General features: G+C 52.0%; 1 protein-coding gene across 3 annotated transcripts; it reads left to right on the forward strand.

The window, feature by feature from the left end:
• CIMAP2 (ciliary microtubule associated protein 2) lies at nucleotides 1-25,738 on the forward strand. Of its 3 annotated transcripts, none has more exons than XM_086717072.1 (10): nucleotides 1-158; nucleotides 1,113-1,200; nucleotides 1,653-1,817; nucleotides 1,936-2,058; nucleotides 6,662-6,793; nucleotides 6,948-7,091; nucleotides 8,714-8,875; nucleotides 9,898-10,023; nucleotides 12,157-12,290; nucleotides 21,649-21,935. In XM_086717072.1, exons 1-10 carry the CDS (start codon nucleotides 109-111, stop codon nucleotides 21,842-21,844), a joined length of 1,320 nt encoding a protein of 439 aa, XP_086573198.1. In that variant the 5' UTR covers nucleotides 1-108; the 3' UTR covers nucleotides 21,845-21,935. The 3 variants fall into 3 exon arrangements, with proteins under 3 accessions (XP_086573198.1, XP_025768287.1, XP_086573199.1); XM_025912502.2 differs by lacking the exon at nucleotides 21,649-21,935 and adding an exon at nucleotides 25,608-25,738 and having other exon boundaries at nucleotides 2-158; XM_086717073.1 differs by lacking the exon at nucleotides 21,649-21,935 and adding an exon at nucleotides 12,517-12,953 and having other exon boundaries at nucleotides 2-158.

A 25,738-nucleotide genomic window follows, 5' to 3' on the forward strand; every position in this document is an offset into this window, starting at 1 on the left:
CACAGGTCACAAGGCGGGGTTGCCGCGGCAGCGGTGGCCGCCAGCGTCCGCGGGAGGGGTCCCGCGGCGGGAGTCCCGGCCAGCACCTCGCCTGGGGGCGCCCGAGCCATGGGCACCAAGTGGTTCAGCGGGGCACCCTTCGGGGTGCAGAGCCACAGGTGGGGCCCTTCGGGGCGCGGCTGGAGCCTGGGGGAGGAGGGAGGGACAGGAGAGACTGGCAGCGTGGGGTGGGGGTGGGGGGCGACTTTCTCTCCCCGTCACACCTGCCGCGCTTCTCTGCCCAGAGCTCTTTTCACCAACTTCAAGTGATTTGAAGGCGTTCCAAGAACACCTCCTATGGGCCGGGCTCAGAGAGGCCAGGCGGCCCGGCCGGGGAGGAGGTCGCTCAGCGTAAGGGTGGTGGGCAGGATTTCAGCCCAGGTGTCTTTCATTCACACCTCTACGTGACTTCCATGTGCCACCTACTCCGTGCCAGGCACAGCTCTAGCATCTGGGGACACAACAGAGAACAGCGAAACTCTGTACTCAGGAGTTGGCATTCTTGTGGGGAGGGGTGGTTGGAGTGGGTCATAAACCAAAAAAGAAACCTATATAAAATGCTGGGTCGTGGTAAGGGCTGTGGAGAAGAAGCCAGCTGGGAGGGGGAGCCGGCCAGTGCTGGAGGGTGGGGTGGGGGCTGTGATGATAAGGTGACTTTTGAGGAAAGTCTTCCAGCAGAAAGGAGGGGACTAGGCAAGGGTGGAGAGAGAAGCAGGAAGCCCGGAGACCCCGTGGTGGCCGCAGTCCTGCTCCTGCTCCACAGGCCAGCTCCTCTGGGAAGCCAACAGCCCCCTGCGCCCCCAGAACTGGCCACACCAGGACCGGGGGCCAGGCCTTGAGCTCTCTCTCGGGGTCTCTGTCCCTCCCTAGGGTTGTTTTTTTTTTTAAGTTTATTTTATTTATTTTGAGAGAGAGAGGGAGGGGCAGAGAGAGAAAACTCCAAGCAGGCCCCGCGCTTTCAGCCCAGAGCCTGACCCGGGGCTTTATCCCACACACGGTGAGATCATAACCTGAGCGGAAATCAAGAGTCGGAAGCTTAAGCGACTGAGCCACCCGGGTGCCCCCCTCCCTAGGTTTGATGTCTCCGCCGTCTACCCCGATCAGAAGAAACTCAGCACCTTCACCGAGGCCCCCTACTCCAGGCTTCATTCTGTGCAAATGGTGAGGTTGCGCGCCCACGTGGCTTCTCTGACACTCCCCCTGCCCCTCCAAGCCCCTCACCACGGAGGAGGAGCTGAGCTGTGTCAGGGCCGTGCCTGACGCCTCTCCAAGCCCTCAGTCTGGAGCACAGAGCTTGGCTCAGAGCTGGGACCTCAGATGTGTTGATAAATGCAGGGCTGTCGTGAGAACAGCGTGGGTTGGGGTGATGGAGACCCGGGTGCCATTTCTTCCCTGGCACCAACCAGCTGTGAGCTCCAAAGGAGGTGCCACCCCTAAGTGTAAGGGGACCAATGACAGAGGATGTTGTGTTTGTACCTCGAGTGCCACGCCCCTCAGTGCCAGGTTTGAGACGGGGGAGCGGCGGGCACAGCCGGGTCCTGCCTGTCTACTCCCCCAGTCGGTGAGGAGGACTCACTCTGTGGGTAGACTGGTATGACTGTGCTCTGACTCAGTCCCACATAGGACCTGGAACCTATGGCTACCAGGAGACCTGCTTCAGCAAGAAGAAACTCAGCAAGGAGGTGGGCACAGGCTGGGCCAGGACCCAGGAAGCCACCCGGCTGACCCAGCTGCCCCACTTCCAGTACGAGGCCATCATAAAAGAGAAGCGGTTGCAGGTGAGTCCTCCCAGGCAGCGCTCATCCTGGACGGAGTGCCGCCCTCCTCCAGACTCCCTCCTGCGTGGATGTCCCCATGGTTCAAGTTGTCACCTTCTGCCTTCTTCTCTTGGGGCAGAAGGAGAAGCTGGGGCCTGGCTCCTACAACCTCAAAGACTTCTTAGAACAGCTGCAGCAGAAACCGTGCAGCACCCGGGGGCTGCTCAGCTCGGGGGAGACCCGCTTCCGTGGCCTCGTTGGGGTAGGTGTCCTCGTGTACTGGGGATGAGCCCTCCCGCCCTCAGCTCTGGCTGCAGAGCATGTAGCCTGGATGGTGCTGGAAGCGCCCCTCCTGTACTGCCTCCTTGCCAGGCTCGGCCAGGCTCTCCTCGGGGTCCCCCAAACCCCTCTGCTTTCTGCTACCACAGCCTCGAGCCCAGGGGCTGTCATATTTCCTGCGTCTGTCTCCCCCACCAGCCGAGGAGCTCCCTGCTGTCAGGGATGGGTCTGGTTCATCTCTGAGTCCCCAGGACAGAGTCCAGCATACATTGGGTGCTCCACAAACTCATCCATCTAGCCAGCAAATGCTGAGTGAGCACCCACTAAGTGCCATGCACTGTTCTCGGGCCTGGGGATCAAGCGGCGAGGAAGACAAGCCCCTGACCTCCTGGAGCTGGTGCCCTAGTGGAAGAAATGACAGTACAGAGAAGCAAGTCATAGATGATCGGGGCCATGAGGAAAAATGAGACAAGGAAGGGATACCGACAGAGTGATGGAAGTGTAATTTCTGGGGTGGTCCCGGAAGACCTCTGGGGGGAGGTGACATTTGAGCAAAACGCGCAGGAGGTGAGCAACAGAAACTCACAGTAGCTGCAGGAGAGCGTTCCAGGCGGCAGGAACAGCAGGCGTAGGCCCTGAATTGGGCCGGCAGGCAGGAGGCCGGTGTGGCTGGAGGTTGGTGGGGGGGGGGGGGTGAGGGCGGAAGGCGGAAGGTGGAGAGATGGCAGAGGGGTGAGGGCCAGAGGGCAGGACCGGGAGGCAAGGTGGGGGCTACGGGATTGATTCCACTGGGAGGATAGTGGAGGGTTTTGACAAGGGAAGGGCTTGATTTATGTTTTCAGAGGAGCACCCTGCTCGTAGGGGTGAGGGGCGGAGGCATCCAGATGGGAGGTGATGGCGGTGAGGGGTAGGGTGGCATCCGGGTGGGTCGGGATGATCGTCCCGTCGAGTGGGTTTCAAGCTCAGCAAGGGAGAAGGCAGAAGTCAGACCGTCTGGAGCGAGCACTGTGGTTGGAGTGCCCCTCCTCCCTGCCCTGGTGCTCTCCCCGGCCGGATGCTCTTGTCTTTCTTCCAGCTCCTCAAATGGGCCAAGCTCTTTCAACCGGGGCTTTCCTCCTGCCATTCCCTCTGCCGGAAATGCCCTTCTTCTCCCTCTCCCCCTCCCCCAGCGGCCCCTTGGTCTAAGGGACTCCTCCTCAGCCCTCAGCTGTCAGCTGAGAAGCCTGCCTGACCCCCACTAGGTGACAGACATCTCCCTTTCCCAGGAGTCCTGATGGTGCTTGTGTTTAGTGTTTCTTCCCCACTGGACATCTGCCGGGGTGGCTCACTGCAGGATTCCCAATTCTTAGCAGTGCCTGGCACACAGTGGGCGCACAGTCAGTATTTGTGGACTCAATCAGGGCACGCGCGCCTACTAAGTCCTTGGTGTTCCCAAACATCCTGTTTGCAGCCACTCCGGATGAGGTGCTGGAGGCTCAGAGAGGATGAGCATTTTGCCTCAAGCTGCACAGCTGGGAAGCAGGCAGTGTCCAACCCCAGAGCCTGGCCGTTTCTTCTGCAACTTAACCACCGTGAAGCCTGGAGATTACTCTTTGCGTCTTTAGGTGCAGAAGCTGTTAACTGCAGTATAGGGAGAGGGGATGCCTGGAGGCATTTAAAACTGAGTCATTACCTTCAAATCTAAAGTAATAATAGCTGACGCTTAACACCGCACTTGCGATGTGCCAGGCGCTGTCCTGAGCACTCGAGTGTACTGATTCATTTAATCCTCACCACAACCCCCCCCCCCCACCTCACCTCGTGAGGTAGGCACTAGCATTATCTCACTTTACAGATGAGAAAACTGGAGCACAGAGAGGTTGAGTAACTGCCCAAGGTCGCAGAGCTTCCCAGTGGCACAAGCAGGATTTGAATCTAAGGGGTGCACACAAAGCCCGTGCGGTTTACACATAGGTTGGCTCCCTTGGACTTTGTTCCTTGACTGTCCCTGGAGGACAGGGTCTAATAGCACCCAGCCCAGATGGTGGCGGAGGAACAAATCTGATGCTTCCTTCCTGTGTCCCCAGCCCCCCTGCACTGGGGCATCTGTGAGTGTTGGCTGAGCAGGGGGAAGGTTCCACGGCCTGACCCTTCCTTCCAGCTGGCTCTTCGTGCACTTTGTTCCCATTGCTGCTCCATCAGGCCCTGCAGGATTTCTCCGAGCCACTGTCCTGGGCTCAGGCTAGACAGTGAGTTCAAGGTGTGCCACTGCCCCAGTGGGTGCAGAAGGCAATCCCGGGGCAGCTCATGTCCAAGGCCTGCTTTTTCAGCTGTCTTCTTGCTGTGAGACCTGGGCTGGGAACCTGATGGCCTCCTCTGTCCTCTGGTCCCTCTAGCTGTCCCCCCACCCCTACAGGTCTACAAACGCTACCTGTGTAGGATGCTGACCTCTCCACTGGGGCCTTCTCCAGTGTCATTGCCAAAGCTGTGGGTACCTGCTTTGGAGGCCCCATGAATCTTTCCCCAGAAAGGATGGGGCTGTCAAGCCCCAACACAGCAAAGGCAATGCTTCCTCCTCTGGTTTCTGAATCTTGTCCACCTCTGGCACTGGGTGATGCCACCACCCCCTCCCTCAGCACACTGTCCCCTCTCTTGGCTCTGGGGACACTAGGTCTGCAGCTCTGGAGTTCCTCTGCCAGCCTCCTTCATGGCTCTTGTCCCCTCGCTGCCACCCTGCCCCCCCTCTCCCCCACATCAGAATCTCCCCCAGCCCTACTGTTCTCCAGCAATGGCACCAGCAGCTGCCAGAGTCAGAAACCTAGCAGATCCTTTTCCCCACAGTCACCAGGGTCTGTGCTTTTGCCTCCTGTCCTCCTCCTGTCCTCCTCCTTCCATCCCCACTGCCTCCACCCTGGCCCAGGCCACTGTCCCTTCTCCACCCAGGAGCAGCCTCTTGACCGATTTCCTGGTCCCCTACCATTGCCAGAATGGTCTTCTGAAGGACCCTCGTGTGTCAGAACCAGGTCTGAATGCCTCCTAATGTCTTCAAGGTCCTCCCCACCTTCTTCACAGTGGCTACTGTGTCGGAACCGGCACTTCTAAGGTCACTTCTGAGGTGTACCCAGGCTCATGGCCCTCCCGCCCCTGGGAAACAGCTCAGAAAAGAGCCTGGATTTTGCAGTTGGAACCCTAGCGGCTGCTTCTTTCCAGAGGTAGGACCTTGGACTCGAGGTCTGACTCTCTGAAACTCTGTTTCTCCATCTGTTAGTTGCAGATGGTGCTGATTTGATCTCACTGAGTCACCTCCAGAACCAAATGTTGAGGCTTCTGAAGCACCTAACGCACTGTGCAGGCACCCAGCTTCCTACCTTGGGGGTCTTCTGAACGCACCTGGAAACCCTGGGCCCTAGAAGAAGGACACATGTAGTGCTGTCCTCTGAGGGCAGGACAGATCTGATGCCATAACTGGCTGACTCCCCCCCCCCCCCCCCCCCCCCCCACCGGGGTAGAACTCCCTGCCTTCTCCAGCCTGCCGGGTAGGGCTGCTTCCCCAGGGCTGGTTCCTGGCGGAGGTGGGTAGGGCTGAGCCATCTGTGGAAGCGCAGCGACCTCGCGTGGCAAAAAGATGCATGGCGGCAGCAAACGTTGTTCCAGGTCTCTATCCAAGGACCACCTCCCCCCACCAACCCACCCACCCACCTACACTGCAGGGTGTCTCCGCTCACTCCACTTCCAGAGACCATACTTCCAACCCTGGCAGTGGAACCCCCAGATGCTCATTTCTAGCCACAGTTCTCAGCCTCTCCCCACTCCTTCTCCGGACCCCCAAGATAGGCATCCCACCCTGACTTATATGTTGGTGCCCACTAGGGGCTGAGCACTGTGCAAGAAGTTTTAGAGGGATTTAATTTCATCCTTATTACCCTGGAAGAAAATTATTGCTATCTCCATGTTACAAATGTGGACAACGAGACTCAGAAGGTCTAAGTGGTATGCCCAAGGTCACTCAGCTATGAAGCAGCAAAGCCAGGATTCAAACCCAGGACTCCAGATCCTTCCGGGCGACAGCACTGTTCAGAGCACAGTGAGAACCCCATTCATGCAAAAGCAGGTGCGACAGATGGCATTTCTGAGACCACCAAAGCCAGCAACTGTCTGGGGTGATAGGGAAGGAAGGCTTCATTCCCGGGAGAGATGGCATTTGAGCTGGCTTTGCAGAATTCGAACTTTCCAAGGCAAAGAGGGCAGGGAGGGCATTTTGGGTGGTGGTAACAACACCAGCAAGCAAAGACACGGAGGTTGGCAGAATGGCTTGTGTTTGGCATACAGCAAGGAGCCCAGTTCGGCTGGAGTGTGGGATATAGGCGGGGAGCAGCATGAAATAAGTGGGACAGGCCGCCGAGGCCCTGGGGAAGTGTGAACTTGGAACTGAAGGTTTGAGCAGTGGTGGAGCTGTGTTGAGACTGACCATGTTGTGTGTTGGGGGGCGGTTAACACACAAGGGCCCTGAACGTCCTGTTCCCCTCCCAGGCCTTCTCTTCTTCAGACAAACTCAGCATAAGGAGTGGGATTGATGACCTTTGTGTCCCTCCCCACACCTCTCACAGAACTACTATCCAGGCCCTGGAAATTATGGGGTGAAGGGTAACCCATACACAAAGCTGGAGGAGAAAGCCCAGAACCGTTCTCAGGTCCTCATGTGCAGGATGACCAGCAGGCCACTCCTCTTGGCTCATCAGGTACCCCCTCCTCTGGCCAGGCCTTGCCCACCTTCCTGCATAGTCCTGGCGGAGGGGGGAGACTCCCAGGGCAGATGGAGAACTGAGACCCCGGGAGGCGGTGGGCCTGCTTCAGCAGTTCTCCCGTGGGACTGTCAGCCGGGTTCTGTTCTAGGGGAGTGGTCTGGCACCAGGCACCTACTCCTTCAAAAGTGGCATTGAGACCTACCTGGCACGATCCATGGGCACCCGCGGCCCCTACGACACTTTCTCCGGTGACCGAAGCAAGCCCCAGCCTTATGGACATTACTCTGTGCAGGTATGTACCCAGGCAGGGCACGGAGCACGGGTTCCCCTGCAGATGGCAGCCCTCGCTTATCAGCCCCAGGAGCACCACCACCCTGCGTGCCAAGCGCTGCAGGGCCCTCCCACACGCTGCTCACTTCACCCTCACAGCCTGTGTTCCATGAGGAAGCTGAGGCCAGCCACACAGCTGGTAAGGAGCAGAGCTGGGATTTGAACCCCAGCATGTCTGTCTGACTTCGCCTGCATGCACAGCAGAGGAGGAGCAGATGGTCACAACCCCCCGGGCTGCGTGGGAGACTGGCCACAAGGCCTGCAGGGACCTTGACGGCACGGGTCTGGGCGCCCTGTTATTTTGGAAGCACTTCCCAGGCATCGCAGGCCCGTCTCAGCTGGCTTTGTTAGTGGCAGCTAACAAGCCAGAGGCTGGGAGGCTGGGGAAACTGAGGTAGAATTTTAACTCGACGCCCCCCCCCCCCCCGCCCTTTTCCCATCATGCTCCTGTTGTGTGACCCATAGCACACTGGGCTTTGCTTTCTTCCTGTTCATAGCAATTGGAATTGACTAGTTGTCCAATTACCTGTTCATTTTCCCTCCACTGTGCATTCACCTGGTGTGTACTTTTGGGCCAGGTAATAGTCACGGGACTGACTGCCCCTGTGGCACTTATATTCCGGCGGAAAAGGACACACAGTCATAAGTGAAACCAACATAGAGTGTCAGCAGGTGGTGAGCGCTCAGAAGCCCTAGGATGGGGGTGGTGAAGGTAATATGTTGACATACTTTGGGCCAATTGGTATATAGCTGCGGAATGAGCCCTGCAGCCCGACTTCTCCCCAGGGCCTTCCGGACGTTGCCATGACCAGCCACTGAAGTGGTCCTGTCCAGCATAGCAGGGACCTTGGGACCCTCCACAGGCCCTACAGCCAACTCCTACTCTGATTGGCCCAGTGCCCAGGCCACATAATATTCTTTATTATCTAAAAAGTAATAGACTTTATCTTTAAGCTCATTTTTAGGTTCACAGCAAAACTGAGCAGAAAGTACAGAGTTCCTGTGCACCCTCTGTTCCCCCTCCATGCACACCCTCCCACCCACTGGCAACATCCCACCCCCAGAGGGGCACATTTGGTACAATTGATGAACCTAGACCGAGGTCATTATCAGCCAAAGTCCACGTTCACGTTAGGTTTCACTCTGGGCATTGTGTCTTCCACAGGTTTGGGTAAGCGTATCCACCGTTACGGTATCGCGCAGAGTAGTTTCGCAGCCCTGACAGTCGTCTGTGTTCCCCCATCGCGCTGGTGTTTAAATATTGGGACTGTTGCTCCCGCTGAGAACAGTGCGCGTGCAGTAAATGCCCTTGAAATGAGTGGGAAGGTGTAGGAATAGGCAAAAGCCCCAAGCTAAGCGGTGGGCGTGGCTTGGAGGTGAGGTTGCCAGGGACTCATCAGCCAAGTCCACGGCCAGGGCTGGTCAGCCAAGTCCACTGCCAGGGCTGCAGGAGGCAGGGTGGAGAGTAGTGCCTCCTGGTGTGACCACCCACTTTGCTGCGGAGGGTCCAGAGAGAGGGCTCTGATTTTCCTGGCATGATGCTTCTGTTTTTTTTGTTTTTTTTTTCTCTTTTCTGTTTCTCAGAAAAAAAAGCCCAGGGAACTGATGACTTTTACGACCTTCGTGGAAGAGCTTAACTCGCGGCACAATAAGAAGCGTGGGGTTTTTTCGAAAATTCCTCGCAACCCGGAAACCCCGACAGAGAGGATTTACTGGGCGACCCTTAGCCAGTGCCCCCGAAAACTAGTCAGTGTTCCCCCCATGGCCTGCCTGCCTTCTTCTCTGGGGAGGGGACTCTCGCGTGGGGTGGGCATGGGATGGGGCTGGCTCTTCGAGGGGAAAGCTCAGCCTGGGGTGTCGGACCCACCCGGTTGCCTGGTCGTGCACGCACCTGTCACTCTGAGTATGTCCCTCCCACTCTCCAAGGCTCAGTTTGCTTGCTTGTCCTCTGAGCATAACCAAGTGGCTTGAGAGTCAGAGGTTAAGGATTGGAGCTGGCAGGGTGGAGCCTGGCACCTGCCAAGTGCTCCTCTCTCCCCTGGGGAGAGGCCAAGGGGACACGGGGCAGGGCAGAGCGTGAATAAGGGGTCCACCCTGACAGAGGACTGCATACCTGCTCCCTCTGAGGGGATGGTGGGCTCCTCTCTGGGGTGTGGCAGCCAGTGACCCGGATAGGCTCTCGCCTCCCACACGCAGGGCCTGCTCCCCACCCCCCTGGAGAACTTCTAGGGGCTTGGGGAGGAGTGGGGTCTGGATGAATGAAACAGGGTGCTAACATTTCCTGAATGCCTGCTGTGGGCCAGGCACCTTCCAGCACCCCAAAGTAGGAGTTATCATTTGCATTTCACAAGAGGAAACTGAGGCCCAGAGATGGGAAGGGATGTGCCCAGGCTCCCCCAGCAAGTGTGAGAAGGAAGCCAGCTCGTTTAGCTCCAAAGTCTGTGTGGCTTCCGCTTTCCAGGTTGGAAAAGCCTCTGTGGACCTGCCAGACCCTGTGCGCCCTTGGGAACCTGGAAAGAGGTGTCAGGCTGAGGGGTGGGGTTAGAGTGGGTGACATCTGTTATGAGGGCACCACAGGGCCCCTCCACCCCCCGAGGATGGGCTCCTGGTGAGTCGGAAGGTGGCTGGGTAACCCCCTCACTGTTTTTGGCTCAAGGCCCAGGGCTGCGGGTGGTTGGGGAGGGCTGTCGGGAGCCCTCACCTGCCCTGGTCCCAGGCTGACCACTGCCAGACCCCTCCAGGTTTCAGCCTTCATTTCTAACCCCTAGGCCACGTCTGGTCCCGGTTCGTGGCTTCCTCCAAAGAAGGAATGCAAACACGTCAACCAGCCACCCTTCCTGCTGTCTTCCAAGCGGATGGGCATAAAGGCCTACCAGATGATTCCGGGAAGCTGGGTGAGTAGGTCTGGGGTGGGGGTTAAAAGGTGATGGCCAGGGAACCCTCTCCTGCCTCTACAGGCAGCACCAAGCCCTCGCACCCCCACACCTGGGAACTGATGCTCTGCGTGAGCCCGATCCCACCTCTTTCTCCCCAAGGGACAAACACTCATTCCTACCATCTTATTTCTCTAAGGCAGTGACTTCCAAACTTGAGTGGGCACGAGCAACCCCTTGGAGGGCTTGTCAAAGCACAGAATGCTGGGCGCCCTGCCGGAGCGTCTGAGTCTGATTCGGTAGCCTGTAGGGGAGCCTGGGTATTTGCATTTCTAACAAGTTCCCGGGTGATGCCGCTGCTGGTCTGGGGACCACACTTTGAGAACCACGTCACCCCAGAGCCAGCTCACGCTCTTATTTTCCCAGGGGGATGCTCCCTCCATCCTCTTTGTGTTTGTCTTAGGGCCTCAGGGAGCAGCTAGCGGACTTGGCCCCTTTCTCATCCTTGGCTGAGCAAGGACCCCTTCTGTCGCCCTCCCCCTCCCCCGAGGCAGCCATCCCCCACGTGTGTGATAGAGCTTTCAGTGTTCTTGTAAAACGGCTAATAAGTTCTTGGGTTTTGTGTGCAGGCCTTCTTAACTTATACAAATGGCAGTGGATATTGACCTCATTCTGTTTCTTACTCCTGCCCTTCAGTTTTCAAGTGCACATTTTTTTCAGGTTCTGATAAGCATACAGTAAAGTGCAGGAATCCTAAGTGGACGGCCCTGTGAATTGTCACAAAATGGGCTCATCCTTGTAACAAGTCCCCAGAGCATTGAAGAGCGCATTTCCAGCGCCCCAGGAGCCCCCTTGACACACACCTCCCTCCCCACCAGGTGGCCCCGTCTTGACTTCCAGTAGCGAGGGTTAGTTGTGCCTGGTTTTGAACAGCTGTTTATTTTTAAGTGCCTCCTGGTTTCCCGGGGGGGGGGGGGGGGGGGGGGGGACGTTCTGCTTGTAACTTACCTGCCTTCCCCCTGCACCTCCTCCCGCACCCCCACACCTGAGCTCTCCCTCCTCCACCCCACCTGCTCACCTCCCAGAGTGACGGCTTGGCCTCCACTGTGCCCACACCCTGTCATCCTGCCCGATTCTCAGAGAAACCTGCAGGTCAGCCCTCCACAAGCTGCTTTTTCTCACCCCATGCCTGTACTTCCTGCAGGGGAGAGGTCTTCACTTGGGGAGCCCAAATAAGGTGTTTAGGTAAGAGCCGGATGCTGCTAGCACGGGGCTGGCCACTGCAGAGTGGGAGGAGCTGAGGTGACATCCGTCTGGGTCCCAGGGCTTGAGCTCGCCCTGCCCCGGGACAGGAGGTCCACCACCGGGAGCTTGCTCCCCCTCGAGACGGGCCTTTCCCTCATGGGCAGCAAGTTCAGCTGCACATCCCACTGTGTGTGGCCCCTGGTATCTCTCTCGAGCCACCCTTGGCACTGTTACGCCACAGGTAACTGACCAGCCATTGGAACTGACCAGGTTCCTGACCAGCCATTCTCCTGCCCTCACTGCTCACCTCTGGGCAGGTTACCTTTCCTCTCCTCCTCTTGGAACCTCTCTGTTGCCGCCTCTCATATCTAGGACATAGGTTTCTGGGTGGGATGGTGTGTTAGCTTCCCACGGCCTCGCCAACAACCAGGCGGCTTCAAACAACAGCAGTTTATCCTGAAACGGTTCTGGAGGCCGGAGGTCCAAAGTCCAGGTGCCAGCAGGGCCGTTCCCTCTGAAACCTGCAGGGGAGAATCCTTCCTGGCCTCTTTCTAGTTTCCGGTGCTGGCCGGCAGTTTTTGGAGTTCCTGGGCATGTGAATGCGTCACTCCCTTCCACCGCTGTCATTGACGTCACTGCCACAGGGCTGTCTTTTCCCGTGGGTCTCTTCTAGAAGGACACCGGTCTCATTGGGTTAAGGGCCCACCCTACTCATGTGGGGACCTCATCCTTACCAATGACATCAGCAGCCATTTCCAGATAAGGTCACCCCCCGAGGTCCCGGGGGTTGGACTTCTACATGTCCCTTTGGAAGACGCAGTTCAACCCCTAACAGATGGAGTAGGGAGCAGCGTGGGGAGAGCCGGGAGGCCCGAGTTCTCATGTCCCACCATCCTCTCCTTGCTGCAGAACCCCGTAGGTGTGGGCCGCTACCTCAACACCTGGCTGATGGAGACGAAGGACCAACGGCAGCGGTATCGGTCCCTGTACCTGGGTGGATCCAAGCGCTACCCCTCTGACCCGGCCTGGGACAGGATCATGCAGTGAGTCGGAGGGGGAAGGGCTTACTCTGGGGTGGGCTGGGATGCCCTCCTCCCCTGCCCCCCACCTTGTGCTTGCTTCCCATGGGAACACAGCTGCTGCCCCTGGTGCCAGCCAAACAGCGAGGCAGTGGAGAGAGTTCAGATCCTGACCCTGCCTGGCTGCCGGGCTGTGTGAGGCGGGGCGCATCCCTTAACCTCTCTGAGCCTTGGTTCCCTCAACTGTCAGATGAGCGGAGGGCTGTGAAGCCCCAGATGAGATACTCTAACGCTCCTGGTGAGGAAAAGGGACTCGATGCTAACTCCCCCACTCACAACCCACACCAGCTAGGCGCTGCCTTGGGTGGCTTCACCACACGGAATCTCAGTTTCTTGGTGTTCACGACGGGCTTGATAAAACTGGTTTCCGGAAGCCGTTGTGAAGCCGAAGGAAAAACGGTGCACGAAGTGCCACGGCTAACTGTAAAGCAGTGCGCAAATGCTAGCTGCTGCCTTATTTATTGACCTAAGAGGCCATCGGTTGCAGCGTGATCTCATTTTCAGAAATGTCAAAAGGCGAACAAACGCGCACTCTAGATTATTTTGTTGTTGGAAAACCCGGTGAGGGCACGAGGACCCGATTGCTCAGGGAAGACCGACTTTTAAATGCTTATTTTTATCAACATAGTCCCGTCGTGTCTGCCTCCTTGATTTATGCTCTTGGTTTGTGTCGGGTGGGGGGGCGGGGAGGGGGCTTTTTAAGAAAAGGGGATGAGCGGTAACGTTTCTGATAGACCACATGCCTGAAAAAAAATTTTGCTTCCTACCTGCACAACTGATCACCAGTTTGGCTGGAGATAAGATTTTAGGTTGGGAACATTTCGCCCTCGGAATGTTGAAGACTTTGCTCAGTCGTCTTTGAGCTTCAGGCATGGTTGAGAATTCCTGTGCCGTTCTGGTTTTCTGCCTTTTCCATGCAATCTGCACCTGCCTCTCTGGAAGCTTTGAGGATCTTCCCTTTGTCCTTTGTGTGCTGAAACTTCATGGTGAGATTTAGTCTTAAATTGTCCTAATGTGAATCTATTTTCACCCATAGTTTTGGGTACCTACCGGGTTCTTTCCATCTGGGACAATTATCTGGGGAAAATCACTTGCATTTGTGTCTTTGGGAATTTCCTCTCTTAGGAAGGGGAGATATCCTGGTGTGATGCTCTGTTTTTGTCATGCTTTTTTGTGCGTTTTTTTTTTTTTTTTTTTTCCTCATTTTCTGTCTCTGCCTTTTCCATCCTCCTCTTTGGTAAAATTTCCTTGTCCTTATCTTTGAACCCTACTGTTGCCTTTTGAAATTTTGGCTCAATCTTTTTTAGTTTGCACAAGTTCCTGAGTATGGGGTCCCTGGGGGGCTCAACTAAGCATCTGACTTCGGCTCAGGTCATGATCCCGTGGTTTGTGAACTCCGGTCCCACTTCGGGTAAGCCCTGCTTCTCTCTCTTTCTCTCTCCTCTGTCTCTCTCTCTCTGCCCCTTGCTCACTTGCACCTTCTCTCTCTCTCTCTCTCTCTCAAAAAAAAAAAAAAAGAGTTCCTGAGTGTTGTGTGGATCCCTTCCTTTCCCTTCCCTTCCCTTCCCCACTTCCCTCCCCTAGCACCCAGTTCAGTGTCTCCTACGCAGTATGTTCTTTAATCAAAGTAACAATGACAGTTTCCCTTTGGTTTCCTTTTGCTCCTGGCCTGACCGTGCTTCTTCCAAGTGCCTTATTTCTTTCACTTGTCTTGCTCCCATTTAAGAGGAAAGCACTGAACACTGCTGTGAGTGTGGGTGGGGCTTGTCAGTTGGCGGCTTCACCGGGAGTGATCGGATGAAGGTCTAGTCATTCTTTTGGAGGACCCTCAATGTCATGGTTGTAGGTGTTTTCTGTGGGACCATTCAGCTTCTCTGGAAAAGCATCCTGCATCCTGCAGTGGGTGAATGCGGTTACTTGTGTTTAGGCGGAGGAGGCAGGGGAATCTCAGACAGTGTATGGATTTCCACCTACTCCCTCTATTCTGACCAGGGTTCCTCTCTGCCCATCTTCCACTGTGCCTGGTGGGCGAGGAGTAAGGTGTGTGTGTGTGTGTGTGTGTGTGTGTGTGTGTATCTAACATTCCCTCTGTTTTCAGCTATCGGACCTGCGCCTGCTTTTTGAGATACTCTTGCCTCCAATTCCTGGGTACCAGAAAAACACGTTATACCCCTTGTCCCCTGATGTCAACCTCTCCCTTTCTTGTTTGTCTATTTTTAAGAAAAATTCTGTATAGTCCTTTTAGCAGATTGCAGAAGAGAGTAGAGAGAGTAGGGATAAATGCATGGATTCATCTGCTTTGTTTAATTGAAAATCAAATGGAACACTTTAGGGGCGCCTGGGTGGCTCAGTAGGTTGAGCATCTGACTCCTGATTTCGGCTCAGGTCATGATCTCATGATCTGGGGGCTCGAGCCCCGCATCGGGCTCTGCACTGACAGTGTGGAGCCTGCTTGGGATTTTCTCTCTCTCTCCCTTTCTCTCTGCCCCTCCTCAACTCATGCTGAGTTTCTCTCTGTCTCTCAAAATAAATGAACTTACAAAAATAAAAATAAATTAGAAAGTCAAATGGACCACTTTGTGCAAAACCTTTTTCTTCCTCTTTCCAGTCAAGGTGGTTGGGTATGTTATAGATGTTCAACCAGGACCAGAGAGGGGAGCAACTTTCCCAAGGTCACACAGCAGGTGAGTGATAGAGCTGGGACTCATAGCCAGTCTTTGTTCCCAGGACAGGGCCCCTCCCTTATACCAATGCCCACGTGAGGATTTGAAGGTTCTAGGAAGAACGCCACGGGCTGGTTCTTTTTTTTTTTTTTTAATTTTTTTTCAACGTTTTTTATTTTATTTTTGGGACAGAGAGAGACAGAGCATGAACGGGCGAGGGGCAGAGAGAGAGGGAGACACAGAATCGGAAACAGGCTCCAGGCTCGGAGCCATCAGCCCAGAGCCCGACGCGGGGCTCGAACTCACGGACCGCGAGATCGTGACCTGGCTGAAGTTGGACGCTTAACCGACTGCGCCACCCAGGCGCCCCAAGATTCTTGACACTCCTCTCCGGCCACCCTGTCAGCAAAGCCCCATTCTATATACTGCTTGCTCAGCACAGGCCTACAGGGAAGGGAAGGATGTCCCATCCCCGTTCGACTTTCTCCCCTGAACATCGGCCTTCCCCTTGTGTCCAAACTTCCCCTTGATCCCTGTAATCACATCCAACGCTCAGGTCTGTGAGGTTGTAGGATTTCCCTTGTGATCTGGCTTCGAATTCTCTCTGCCACTTAGCTGTGTGACCTGGGACAAGTTACTTGGAGACAGACCTTCCTTTGAACAATGAGAGTGCACTAAAAAATCCACCTTGCGGAGTGTGCACTGAGGACTGAAGGAGAGGATGCGTGTCTGTGGATGCTGAGGCAAGTTTCTTGTCTCTTAGCAGCTGCTCTGCCTTTGCAGAATTCTGCATTTTAGTTATAGAAGCGGCAAGTCCTTTGCAGAGGCTTGGAAGGCACATCATCCAGGAAAAGGAACTACAGTAGTTTAACTCACCCCCTGCTGTCAAAAACCTAAGGAAAAGCCTCTATTACGAAGGATATTTGACAGGGATGGGGGAGAAAAAGGAGGGCATTTGAGTCCTGAGGGAGGGTGGGGCTTTTAAAGAAGAGGCCAAGATGAAGGCTTCTCATGAAGTCAAGAACAAGACCCTGGCCCTCTTCAGCGTTGTTGTAGAGGTTCCAGCAAATGCAGTAAGACAAGAAAAACAAATAAAAAATATAAATATTGGTAAGGAAGGGCAAATTATCACAATTTATAGTGCATTTACCTAAAATAGTCCAAGGGAGTTTATTTTATTTTATTTTTTTTAATTTATTTTATTTATCTTGACAGAGAGAGCATGAGCAGAGGAGGGGCAGAGAGAGAGAATCCCAAGCAGGCTCTGAGACTGTCAGCTTGGAGGCTGACACGGGGCTCAGTCTCACCAACAGTGAGATCATGACCTGAACTGAGAGCAAGAGTTAGGCGCTCAACCCACTGAGCCACCCAGGTGCCCCCAACAGAGTTCATTTTAAAACTGTAAAGATGCAGGGTGCCTGGGTGGCTCAGTCAGCCAAGTGTCTGACTTCGGCTCATGTCATGATCTCATGGTTCTTGAGTTGGAGCCCTGCATGGGGCTCTGTGCTGACAGCTCAGAGCCTGGAGCCTGCTTCGGATTCTGTCTCCCTCTCTCTTCGCCCCTCCCCCACTCACGTGCAGTCTCTCTCTCAAAAATAAACATGAAAAAAACTAAAAAACACAACTGTAAAGACGAAGAGTTTCCTCTGATACTGCAGCCACAATTAATAGAAAACATAATTGAGAGAAAGGAAAGGATCTCATTCTTAGTAGCAATACCAATGATAAAATGCATTGGGATAAACTTAATAAGGTACAGTTAAGGCATACAGGAAGAAAAATATAAACCTTTACTAATAAAGATGTCAAAATAAAGGCTTGAAAAACTGGAGGGAATACCACGTTTATTGATGGAAAGACTCCATGTTGGAAAAACAGTAAGTCTCCTCATTGATGTACACATTTAATGCCATTTTGCCAAATTTGGGGGGGGCTGTTAAGGAGAACTGGATATATTTATTTTAAACTTCATCTGGAAGAGTAAATATATGTGAATATTAAAAATAGGAGAGGGGTGCCTGGGTGGCGCAGTCGGTTAAGCATCCGACTTCAGCCAGGTCATGATCTCGCGGTCCGTGGGTTCAAGCCCCGCGTCGGGCTCTGGGCTGATGGCTCAGAGCCTGGAGCCTGTTTCAGATTCTGTGTCTCCCTCTCTCTCTGCCCCTCCCCCGTTCATGCTCTCTCTCTGTCCCAAAAATAAATAAACGTTGAAAAAAAATTTTTTAAAAAATAGGAGAATAATCATCCTATTAAAAATATATTTCCATATGCGTAGACAACACAGTCTGGAGAACTAGGCGCCATCCTGTTGCTCATGGTTACCTGTGGAGGGTTACCAGGGTCTTTTGCACTTTGTTTTATTTCTGAGATGTTTAGGTGTTTCAAAATAAGCATGTAACATTTTTATAATCAGGAAAACAAAAAAGGCGAATAGAGGACAAATGCTCTTGAGACAGACTACACAAATGATAGGTTCTCCATGTAGACCCATCTCTCGCCAAGAGTCACTCTTTGTTTTCCAGACCTCAGTTTTCCCATCTGTAAAAGGGTAATGGTTTATACCCTACAGGAACATGGTCAGGCTCAATTAAGGCCAATGAATGTTACCGAATGGAAGCCAACCAGCAGGTCCCTGTGGGTGTTTAATTGTGAGACTGTGCATGATTTTCCCTAGAGCTCTGGTCTGACATTGTCCGTGTAAACCTGACCTGTTGGGGCTCTTTCTTGCATCAGGAAGATTGTGCCATGGCACAGTAGGTAGGTCATAAGGTGGGAAAAAGGATTTCTTTATAAGCTTACTCTTTTTTTCTTTTTGACAGAGAGAGAGAGAGAGAGAGAGAGAGAAAGAAGAATCAGGGGAGGGGCAGAGAGAGAAAGGGACAGAGAATTCGAAGTAGGCTCTGCACTGAGAGTGGGGCTCAGGGCTTGAACTCAACGAACCATGAGATCATGACCTGAGCTGAGGTTGGACACTCAACCAATTGAGCCACCCAGGTGTCCCACTTTTTTTTAATGTTTATTTATTTTTGAGAGAGAGAGAGAGAGAGAGAGAGAGAGCAGGGGGAGGGCCAGAGAGAGGGGAGACCCAGGATCTGAAGCAGGCTTCAGGCTCTGTGCTGGCTGTCAGCACAGAACCCAACATGGGGCTTGAACTCACGAAAGGCAAGCTCATGACCTGAGCTGAAGTTGGGTGCTTAACCAACTGAGCCACCCCGGTGCCCCTATAAGCTCTTTCACGGATTCATTTAAAAAGTCTGCTCCATGCTTGGTTCCATACAGCAGCAATAGTCTCTCATTCACTCACCGAGTTTTTCATTTTCTGATTTCCTATTTTAATTTCTAACCGTTCTTTTTTGATTTCTAAAATGTTCCTTTTAGCAACACTATTCTCTTATTTCATGGACACCATGTTTGCTCATACTTTGAAGGTATTATTGATTAAGACAGTTTGCCTGATATCGTCTCGTTTTATCAAATCCTTTCATTTTCCTGTATGTTTGTTTTGGCATCAGATTCCATACCAGAGATTTTTCTGAAATGTCTGATATTTCTTGGCTGTGCATTTGTATCTAACCGAAAATCCTACTGAAGGCTCTGGGGCACTTGTTAATTATGGACTTCTCCATAGGCTGACCAAGCTGCGGATTTTCACTGGGGGAACTTCAGTGTCAGGGTTGTTAGATCTTTTGTCTTTTATCTTGGCTGGGAAAAAACTCTTCTGGAGGATCAAAGCCTGGCTGGCAGGGCTCTAAGTGGAAGAGCCTTGAGGTCTCGATATTTAGTGGTCCAACTTCCACTTGATTCTGTTGTAAGGGTGGTACTCATGATCTCCTCTGTGCCTGGTGTCATCTTGTATAGAAACCCCCTCTGTCTCCAGAGAATAAATTCCCCAATCTTCATCCATGAAGGACACTCATCTGGCTGCAGAGAGTGGGGAGGGAAGCACCCTACGCAGACTCTCAATCAGTAGCCTTGTTTCTGGCCCCACCTTCATTCCTATTCCAGAAGGACCGGGTGCTGCTAATTCTTCAGTCTCTGGAGTGAGATAATTCCTGAATTTATCTCCTACTGGCTTACGTTTTAGCTCTCTTGGGTCTGCCAAGTTAGTTGCCATTCTTCCATCTGCGTTTTACCTTCCAAAATATTTGTTTCTTTACTGCTGCCTCTTCTTTTGGTCCCCGCGAGTAATATGCTTTTCAATTTTTATTCCTTAACTCTTGTTTTCGTGGGATTTCAGAAGGGAGAAAAATTAATGTAGGCATTCCGTTCGCTTAAAGTGTGGTGAAATTTCCGAGTTTCAAAGGTAAAAATAAAAATCTTGTAAGTTTCATCTCTGAAGAGACCAATAACCTACAACTTAAATAAAGGACAATCAGACATGGTGGGGGCTTCTCTTCTGAAACGTGGCTAGAAAACAGTGTTTGTAGAATTCTCTGTCTAGCCAAACGGTCATTCATGTGCAAGGCAAATAGAGACGCCTAAGGATTCAGGATGTATACCAAATGTATCTTTTCTTAAAATATTACTGGGGGGCGGGCGCCTGGGTGGCGCAGTCGGTTAAGCGTCCGACTTCAGCCAGGTCATGATCTCGCGGTCCGTGAGTTCGAGCCCCGCGTCAGGCTCTGGGCTGATGGCTCCGAGCCTGGAGCCTGTTTCCGATTCTGTGTCTCCCTCTCTCTCTGCCCCTCCCCCGTTCATGCTCTGTCTCTCTCTGTCCCAAAAATAAATAAACGTTGGGAAAAAAAAATTTTTAATATTACTGGGGGGGGATACTCCAATCAAATGAAAAATGGATTAGCATGGAGAGGTCTAGAAAGGGGAAGACATAATATGTAGGAATATATCTGCCTATGATATGCCAGATAAATGTAACCACCACGGCCACCACCACCAACAAAAGTGGCAATAGCAATACGAAGCAAAGTAGAATTCAAGGCAGACATGTGAAACGGGACAAAGGTGAGTAATCACGATAAACAATAAAATCCATAAAGAAGTGATAATAACTTTGAACCTTTACACCCCAAATGACAGTGACGAGCTCCCACAATCATGAATAGACTTGTTGGAGAATCTGACAGTAAGTCTATATAAATAATTATTTGGAGGGTTTGAATAGGTGTATTTTACTCCATGTTGTTTTGATTACTCATGGAAGATTTATAAAAGTTGATCCTTGGGGCGCTTGGGTGGCTCAGTCAGTTAACCATCTGACTCTTGATTTCAGCTCAGGTCATGATCTCACAGTTCGGACTCTGCACCCTGCTTGGGATTCTCCCTCTCTCTCTCTCCGTCTCTTGCTCTGCTTCTCCCCTGCTTGCATGCACCCTCTCTCTCTCAAAATAAATAAGTAAACTTAAAAACAAAGTTGATTCTCTAAGAAAGCCTCATTAAAAACTGTCTAAATTTAAAACATCCTACATAGAAAATTTGGGGTCACTGTTTCTAAACATAGCTCAATAAGACAAAACATTAACAATAAAAGGATAGTCCCCAAAACCAAGTACTTGGAATTAGGAAACGCTCTTCTAAATAGCTCTTGGGTCTAAGAGAAAGTCATGTTGGAAATTATACGCTCTTTAGAAATGATTCACAACAAACTCTATATCGAAATCTGTGTAATGTTGTCAAAACACCAGTTGGAGTGGGGCGCTTGGGTGGCTCAGTCGGTTAAGCATCGGACTCTTGATTTCAGCTCAGGTCATGATCTCACGGTTCGTAGGTTCAAGCCATGCATCAGGCTCCGTGCTGACAGTGCAGAACCTGCTTGGGATTCTTTCTCTCCCTCTCTCTCTCTCTCTCCCTCTACCCCTCCCTGGCTCACTCTCACTCTCTCTCAAAATAAACAAAAATTTTAAAAACACCAGTTGGAGTAAAATTTCTACCTTTGATTTTAATATTAACCAAGAAAGATGGAAACCAAAAGAAGCAATCATTTGACCCTTGAAGTTAAAAAAAAAAAAAATGAAAACATAAAAATAAAGCAGGAGTCAAGAATTAATGAAGACGAATGGAAACTGGGCGGATGGGGGTGCTCTCGCTGGCTCCCCACCACTCAGTGCTGATGCCCTCTTGTTAATCCCTGCCTGCGGCTGGTCATAATCCTGTGTGCCAGTGGGTGGAAACGCCCACAAAGTCCACAGACTGTGCCTGCCATAGAAGGCAAGGGATCAATGTCAGTGCCGCCTTCCCCGTCTTATACAGGAGTAGGTGAGGCCTGGAGGTGTCAGGTTTTGGAGGCAAACACAATAGGTCCTCAAAGCATGTGCCAGCCAGGCCAGGAAGGGCAAGTGTGGGAGAGTTGTGAAGTCTCTTTTTAGGATGCTTAGTGACAGCTAATCTGTTTCACCCTCACTCCCTAGCCTCACCTGCTTCCTCCCACCAAACCACAGGGTTCTGGGCTTCCAGCCAGGCAGCCTGGGATTTAGCTCCTTTGTGGGAAAGGTAGCCTTTTGGTTTTCATTCTTTAGAGCTATGTAGGCAGTAGGTGTTTCGTAAGGATGCTTGGCCGAACAGTGGAACATTATTTTGCATCTAGCCACCTTTCTGGCTCTTACAACCACGTCTTCTTTTTTTTTTTTTAACATCTGTCTGATTTTAATGTTCCTTCCTCCCCCGCTTGCTTGCTTTCTTTCTTTCTTTCTTTCTTTCTTTCTTAGGCTCCACATCCAACGTGGGGCTTCACCTCACCACCCTGAGGTCAAGAGTCACCCACTGTACCGACTGAGCCAACCAGGAGCCCCGCAGCCAGCTCTCGTGTCATCTGACCCACCCTCTGGCTGTGTGGACGCGAGCACTCTGTGCCCTAGTCAGGCCACACTTTGCACCACTCTCCAGGCCTTGGCCACACTGTGACCTGCTCTTGGGACCTCCTCCCGCCAGTTCCTGTCTGGAAAACTCCTATGTATCCTCCACGGCTCTACATAAACGCGAAGCCTTTCCTGATTTTTCCATGAACGGAACACGTGGGAAACTGCCAGTTTGGTTTGGCAGAAGTTGATTTTTCCTTCTAAGCTTTTTTGCCTGACATTTGTTTATTAGGAAAAATTTCCAACGTACGAAAACGTTGAAAGGGTTTTTACCGTGTACACCCATATACCCACCACTTAGATGATGTCATTAATGCTTTACTCTTGCTTTATGACATCTCTTGGTACTGATCCATCCTTCTTTTGATCTGTTAATCATCTTATAACGTCATACATTTCAGGTAAATGGGAGACCTTGAGACACTTCCTCCTGAACGCTTCAACCTGCATATTACCTTTTTAAGATTTTATTTTTCTTATTTTTATTTATTTTTAATTAAGAGCTTTTTTAATGTTTATTCATTTTTTTTAAGAGACACACACACACACACACACACACACACACACACAGCATGAGTGGGGGAGGGGCATGTAGTTGACTCCAGGCTTCGAGCCCTCCAGCCCACAGCCCGACGTGGGGCTTGAACTCACGAACCGTGAGATCATGACTCGAGCTGAAGTCAGAGGCTTAACCAACTGAGCCACCCAGGCGCCCTCCCATTTTAGCATTTTAAACGAAAGTCATATTCCTTATCCAGACATCTAAAATGGAAATAATAAAATATCCATTCTTTGCAATAATGGTGACGATTAATTCTTATATTCTCGAAGCATATTTATAAGGTACAAAGTGACTGTGTGGGCATTTATTGTATACCATGACTTTTTTTTTTTAATTTTTTTTTTAATGTTTATTTATTTTTGAGACAGAGAGAGACAGAGCATGAATGGGGGAGGGGCAGAGAGAGAGGGAGACACAGAATCGGAAACAGGCTCCAGGCTCTGCGCGGTCAGCACAGAGCCTGACGCGGGGCTTGAACTCACGGACCGCGAGATCATGACCTGAGCCGAAGTCGGACGCTTAACCGACTGAGCCACCCAGGCACCCCTGTATACCATGACTTTAAAAGGTAGATATTAGTCTCAGTGTTTTCCAGTTGAGACAACTGGAATTCGGAGAGAGAGCAGTTTCCTGAAAAGTCGCTGCCTGTCAAGAGCACGCGTGTGCACAGTCTTCAAAGGTTCACTGAGCAGCTGCCCCGTGCCAGGCACATCCCGGCTGCTGGAACATTGCAGAAGAGAGCCAGACAGCAGTTCTGCCCCAGAATGGCTCCCAGCTTCGTGCGGAAGGCACTCACCCCTTTCTACGGTCACAGGGCAGCAGGGAAGGAGAATCAGGGCAAGTGGGACCCAGGACTTCTGTCTCTCCACCCGGAATGCTTTCCTCACTCTTTCCCCCATGGTCTCCTGGAGGATGAGGCCAGGACCTGGCTCTTCGAGACCGGGAAGGCTAAGGCAGAGGAAATCTTCACTGTGGCTGGTCTCCCTGTTCTCACTCCACCTACCCTCCCCCGATCAGTTTTCTTTGACCTCCTGGGCCTTTGTATATGCCGCTTTGGTGGGAGATTTAGGAGTTTGGCCTGGAAGAGGGGACTCAGGAGGCCAAACTACACGTTTACTGTGCGACACGGAAGTCTGGTGACTGCCATAGAGACCCTATGGCACCAGAGCAAGATAGGGCCTTCAGCTCCAAAGGAAGGCAGAGAGGAGAGGAGGCCAGATTTTTACTTTTCCTTTCTTCCTTCTTTTCCTCTATCTTCCTTTATTTTTGGCAGGGGTGGGTAGGGATAGAGGCTTGAGCATACCTCGGGGCTGATGGGCCAGGTAGAAGCCGGTGATTCAGTTGTGAGGTGGTGAAACCCACAGTACAGGCTGGAGGGGTGGTCACCCTAGCACAAAAAAAGATCGACCTAGGAGGAGGCTAGGAGGCGGGGAAGTCATAGCGATTGATGAGCCAATTACGTGTTTGCTAGGGGCCAGTGGTTTTTGCTCAGAAAGGCAAACGGGGCAGGGAGGGAGGGATTGATCTGGAATCAGGTACATGACAGAGGGCTCAGCCAGATGCTGTGGGAGCGTGGTGTGCAGAGGGAGGAGCCAGTCTGCCTGGGAAGGTGGTGCAGAGACAGAGGGCATCCCAGGCTGCCAGCATGGGTGCAGAGGGGTGAATAAGCCTGACCTGTTTGGAGGTGGCTGAGTGATTGGAGGGCAGGGCCCAGGAGAGGCTCTGGCAGGTGATGAAGCAAGATAAACAGCTACAACAGGATTGCAGCCTCTTCATATAGGAATTTGGCCTTTTTGCAAATACCTATAATTCAGGTCACCAGTAAGCTTTCCTCGGAGGAGGTCTTTGGAAAGGGCCACTTGGAAGGTGTAATCTGGGGGTGGGGCTTGGCTTTGCCTCCTCCGTATCTCTTCTTTGGCACATTAAAAAAAAAAAAAATGGGTGGCCTGCTTTCTTCTATTAAGTTTCGAGAGTTCTTTATATATTCTAAGCACCCATCTGTTTTCAGATGTGTGGTTTGCAAATATTTTCTCCCAGACACTCAGAAGGGTTTTAATGGGAAGTAGGTCTTGTGTTTAAAATAAAATTTTTAATGGTTATTTATTTTTGAGAGAGAGAGCGAGAGCGTGAGCCCAAGCAGCCCTTGTGTTTTAAAGATGTGTTCTGTGGCATCGTGGGGTGGGGCAGTGGGAAGCAGGTGGAGACAAGAAGGCCGTCTTAATGGTCAGGGAAGAGCTGAGGCTCTGAGCCAGGCCAGAGGCCATGGGATGGGGAGGAGTGAAGACCCACCAGATGAAAGTAAAGACCTCTTTTACCCTGGTGAGCCCTCCCTCCCACCTTTCTTCCTTTGACAGATATTTGTGGAGCACCTATCGAGCACCAGGTAACAGTCTAAGCACAGGGGAAGTATCCGCAAAGAAATCAAAGCCCTGGAGCGCCTGTGTGGCTCAGTTAGTTAAGCATCTGACTCTTGATTTTGGCTCAGGTCACGATCTCATTGTTTGTGAGATCGAGCCCTGCATCGGGCTCTGTGCTGACAGCATAGAGCCTGCTTGGGATTCTCCCTCTCTCTCTGTGCCCCTCCCCTGCTTGCGTGCTCTCTTTTTCTGAAAATAAATAAATAAACTTAAAAAAGAAAAATGAAAGCCCCACCCTTGTTAAGTTTACATGTTGGTATGAAAGAGAATAAACACATAAGTGTGTGTAACATAAGGGCTGATAGATGCTGTTTGAGACACAAAGTGTTCGTATTGAAATGTCATCTTCCAAATGGCTCTGGGAGTGGAACTAGAGTTCCATGAACTAGAGTCTTCAGGGGTTCCCTTCAGAGGAAAGAATCAGAAAAATGCAAGGGTCACTGGACTGAAGTCAGGGGCTCTGGGCTGGAATTCTGGCCCTGACTCTGGCCACCAGTGTAACCTCAAGAAAGTTCTCTCCTCCCTCTGGCCCTCAGTCTCCCTCTCCCTCTCCCCCTCAGGGGTGGGTTAGATGACCTTTCAAATGCTAGGATTTCATATTTGGAGTTCTTACAGACCAACCTGAGGGCTTTGATGGGCCAAATTGGTTCTTAAAACCAGGTTGTTTTGTTACTAGAAGTCATCAATTTTGTTCTCCTACCCAACATAGGATCCCTTGGGAAGCACAAGCGACAGGTACCTTTTCATCCCCCATGGGTGCCCCTCCCAAGGATGGGGGCTCACTTCCTTCCAAGGGACAAGTTTCATTTTCTCTTTCTGTCTTTTTAAAGGGAAAGGATCACACCTTTTACTAAAGGGAAGTGCCCTCCAACAGTGGATTACAATTCAGATCCTACTCCTTAAAGCTGCATATGAAGGACATCCTGTGATGACCAGAGGGCCCCAAAAGCCTGAAGACAAA

This window comes from Puma concolor, chromosome C1 (assembly GCF_028749965.1).
Source record: "Puma concolor isolate L17-30 chromosome C1, mPumCon1.1.hap2, whole genome shotgun sequence".
NCBI classification, from domain to species: domain Eukaryota; kingdom Metazoa; phylum Chordata; class Mammalia; order Carnivora; family Felidae; genus Puma; species Puma concolor.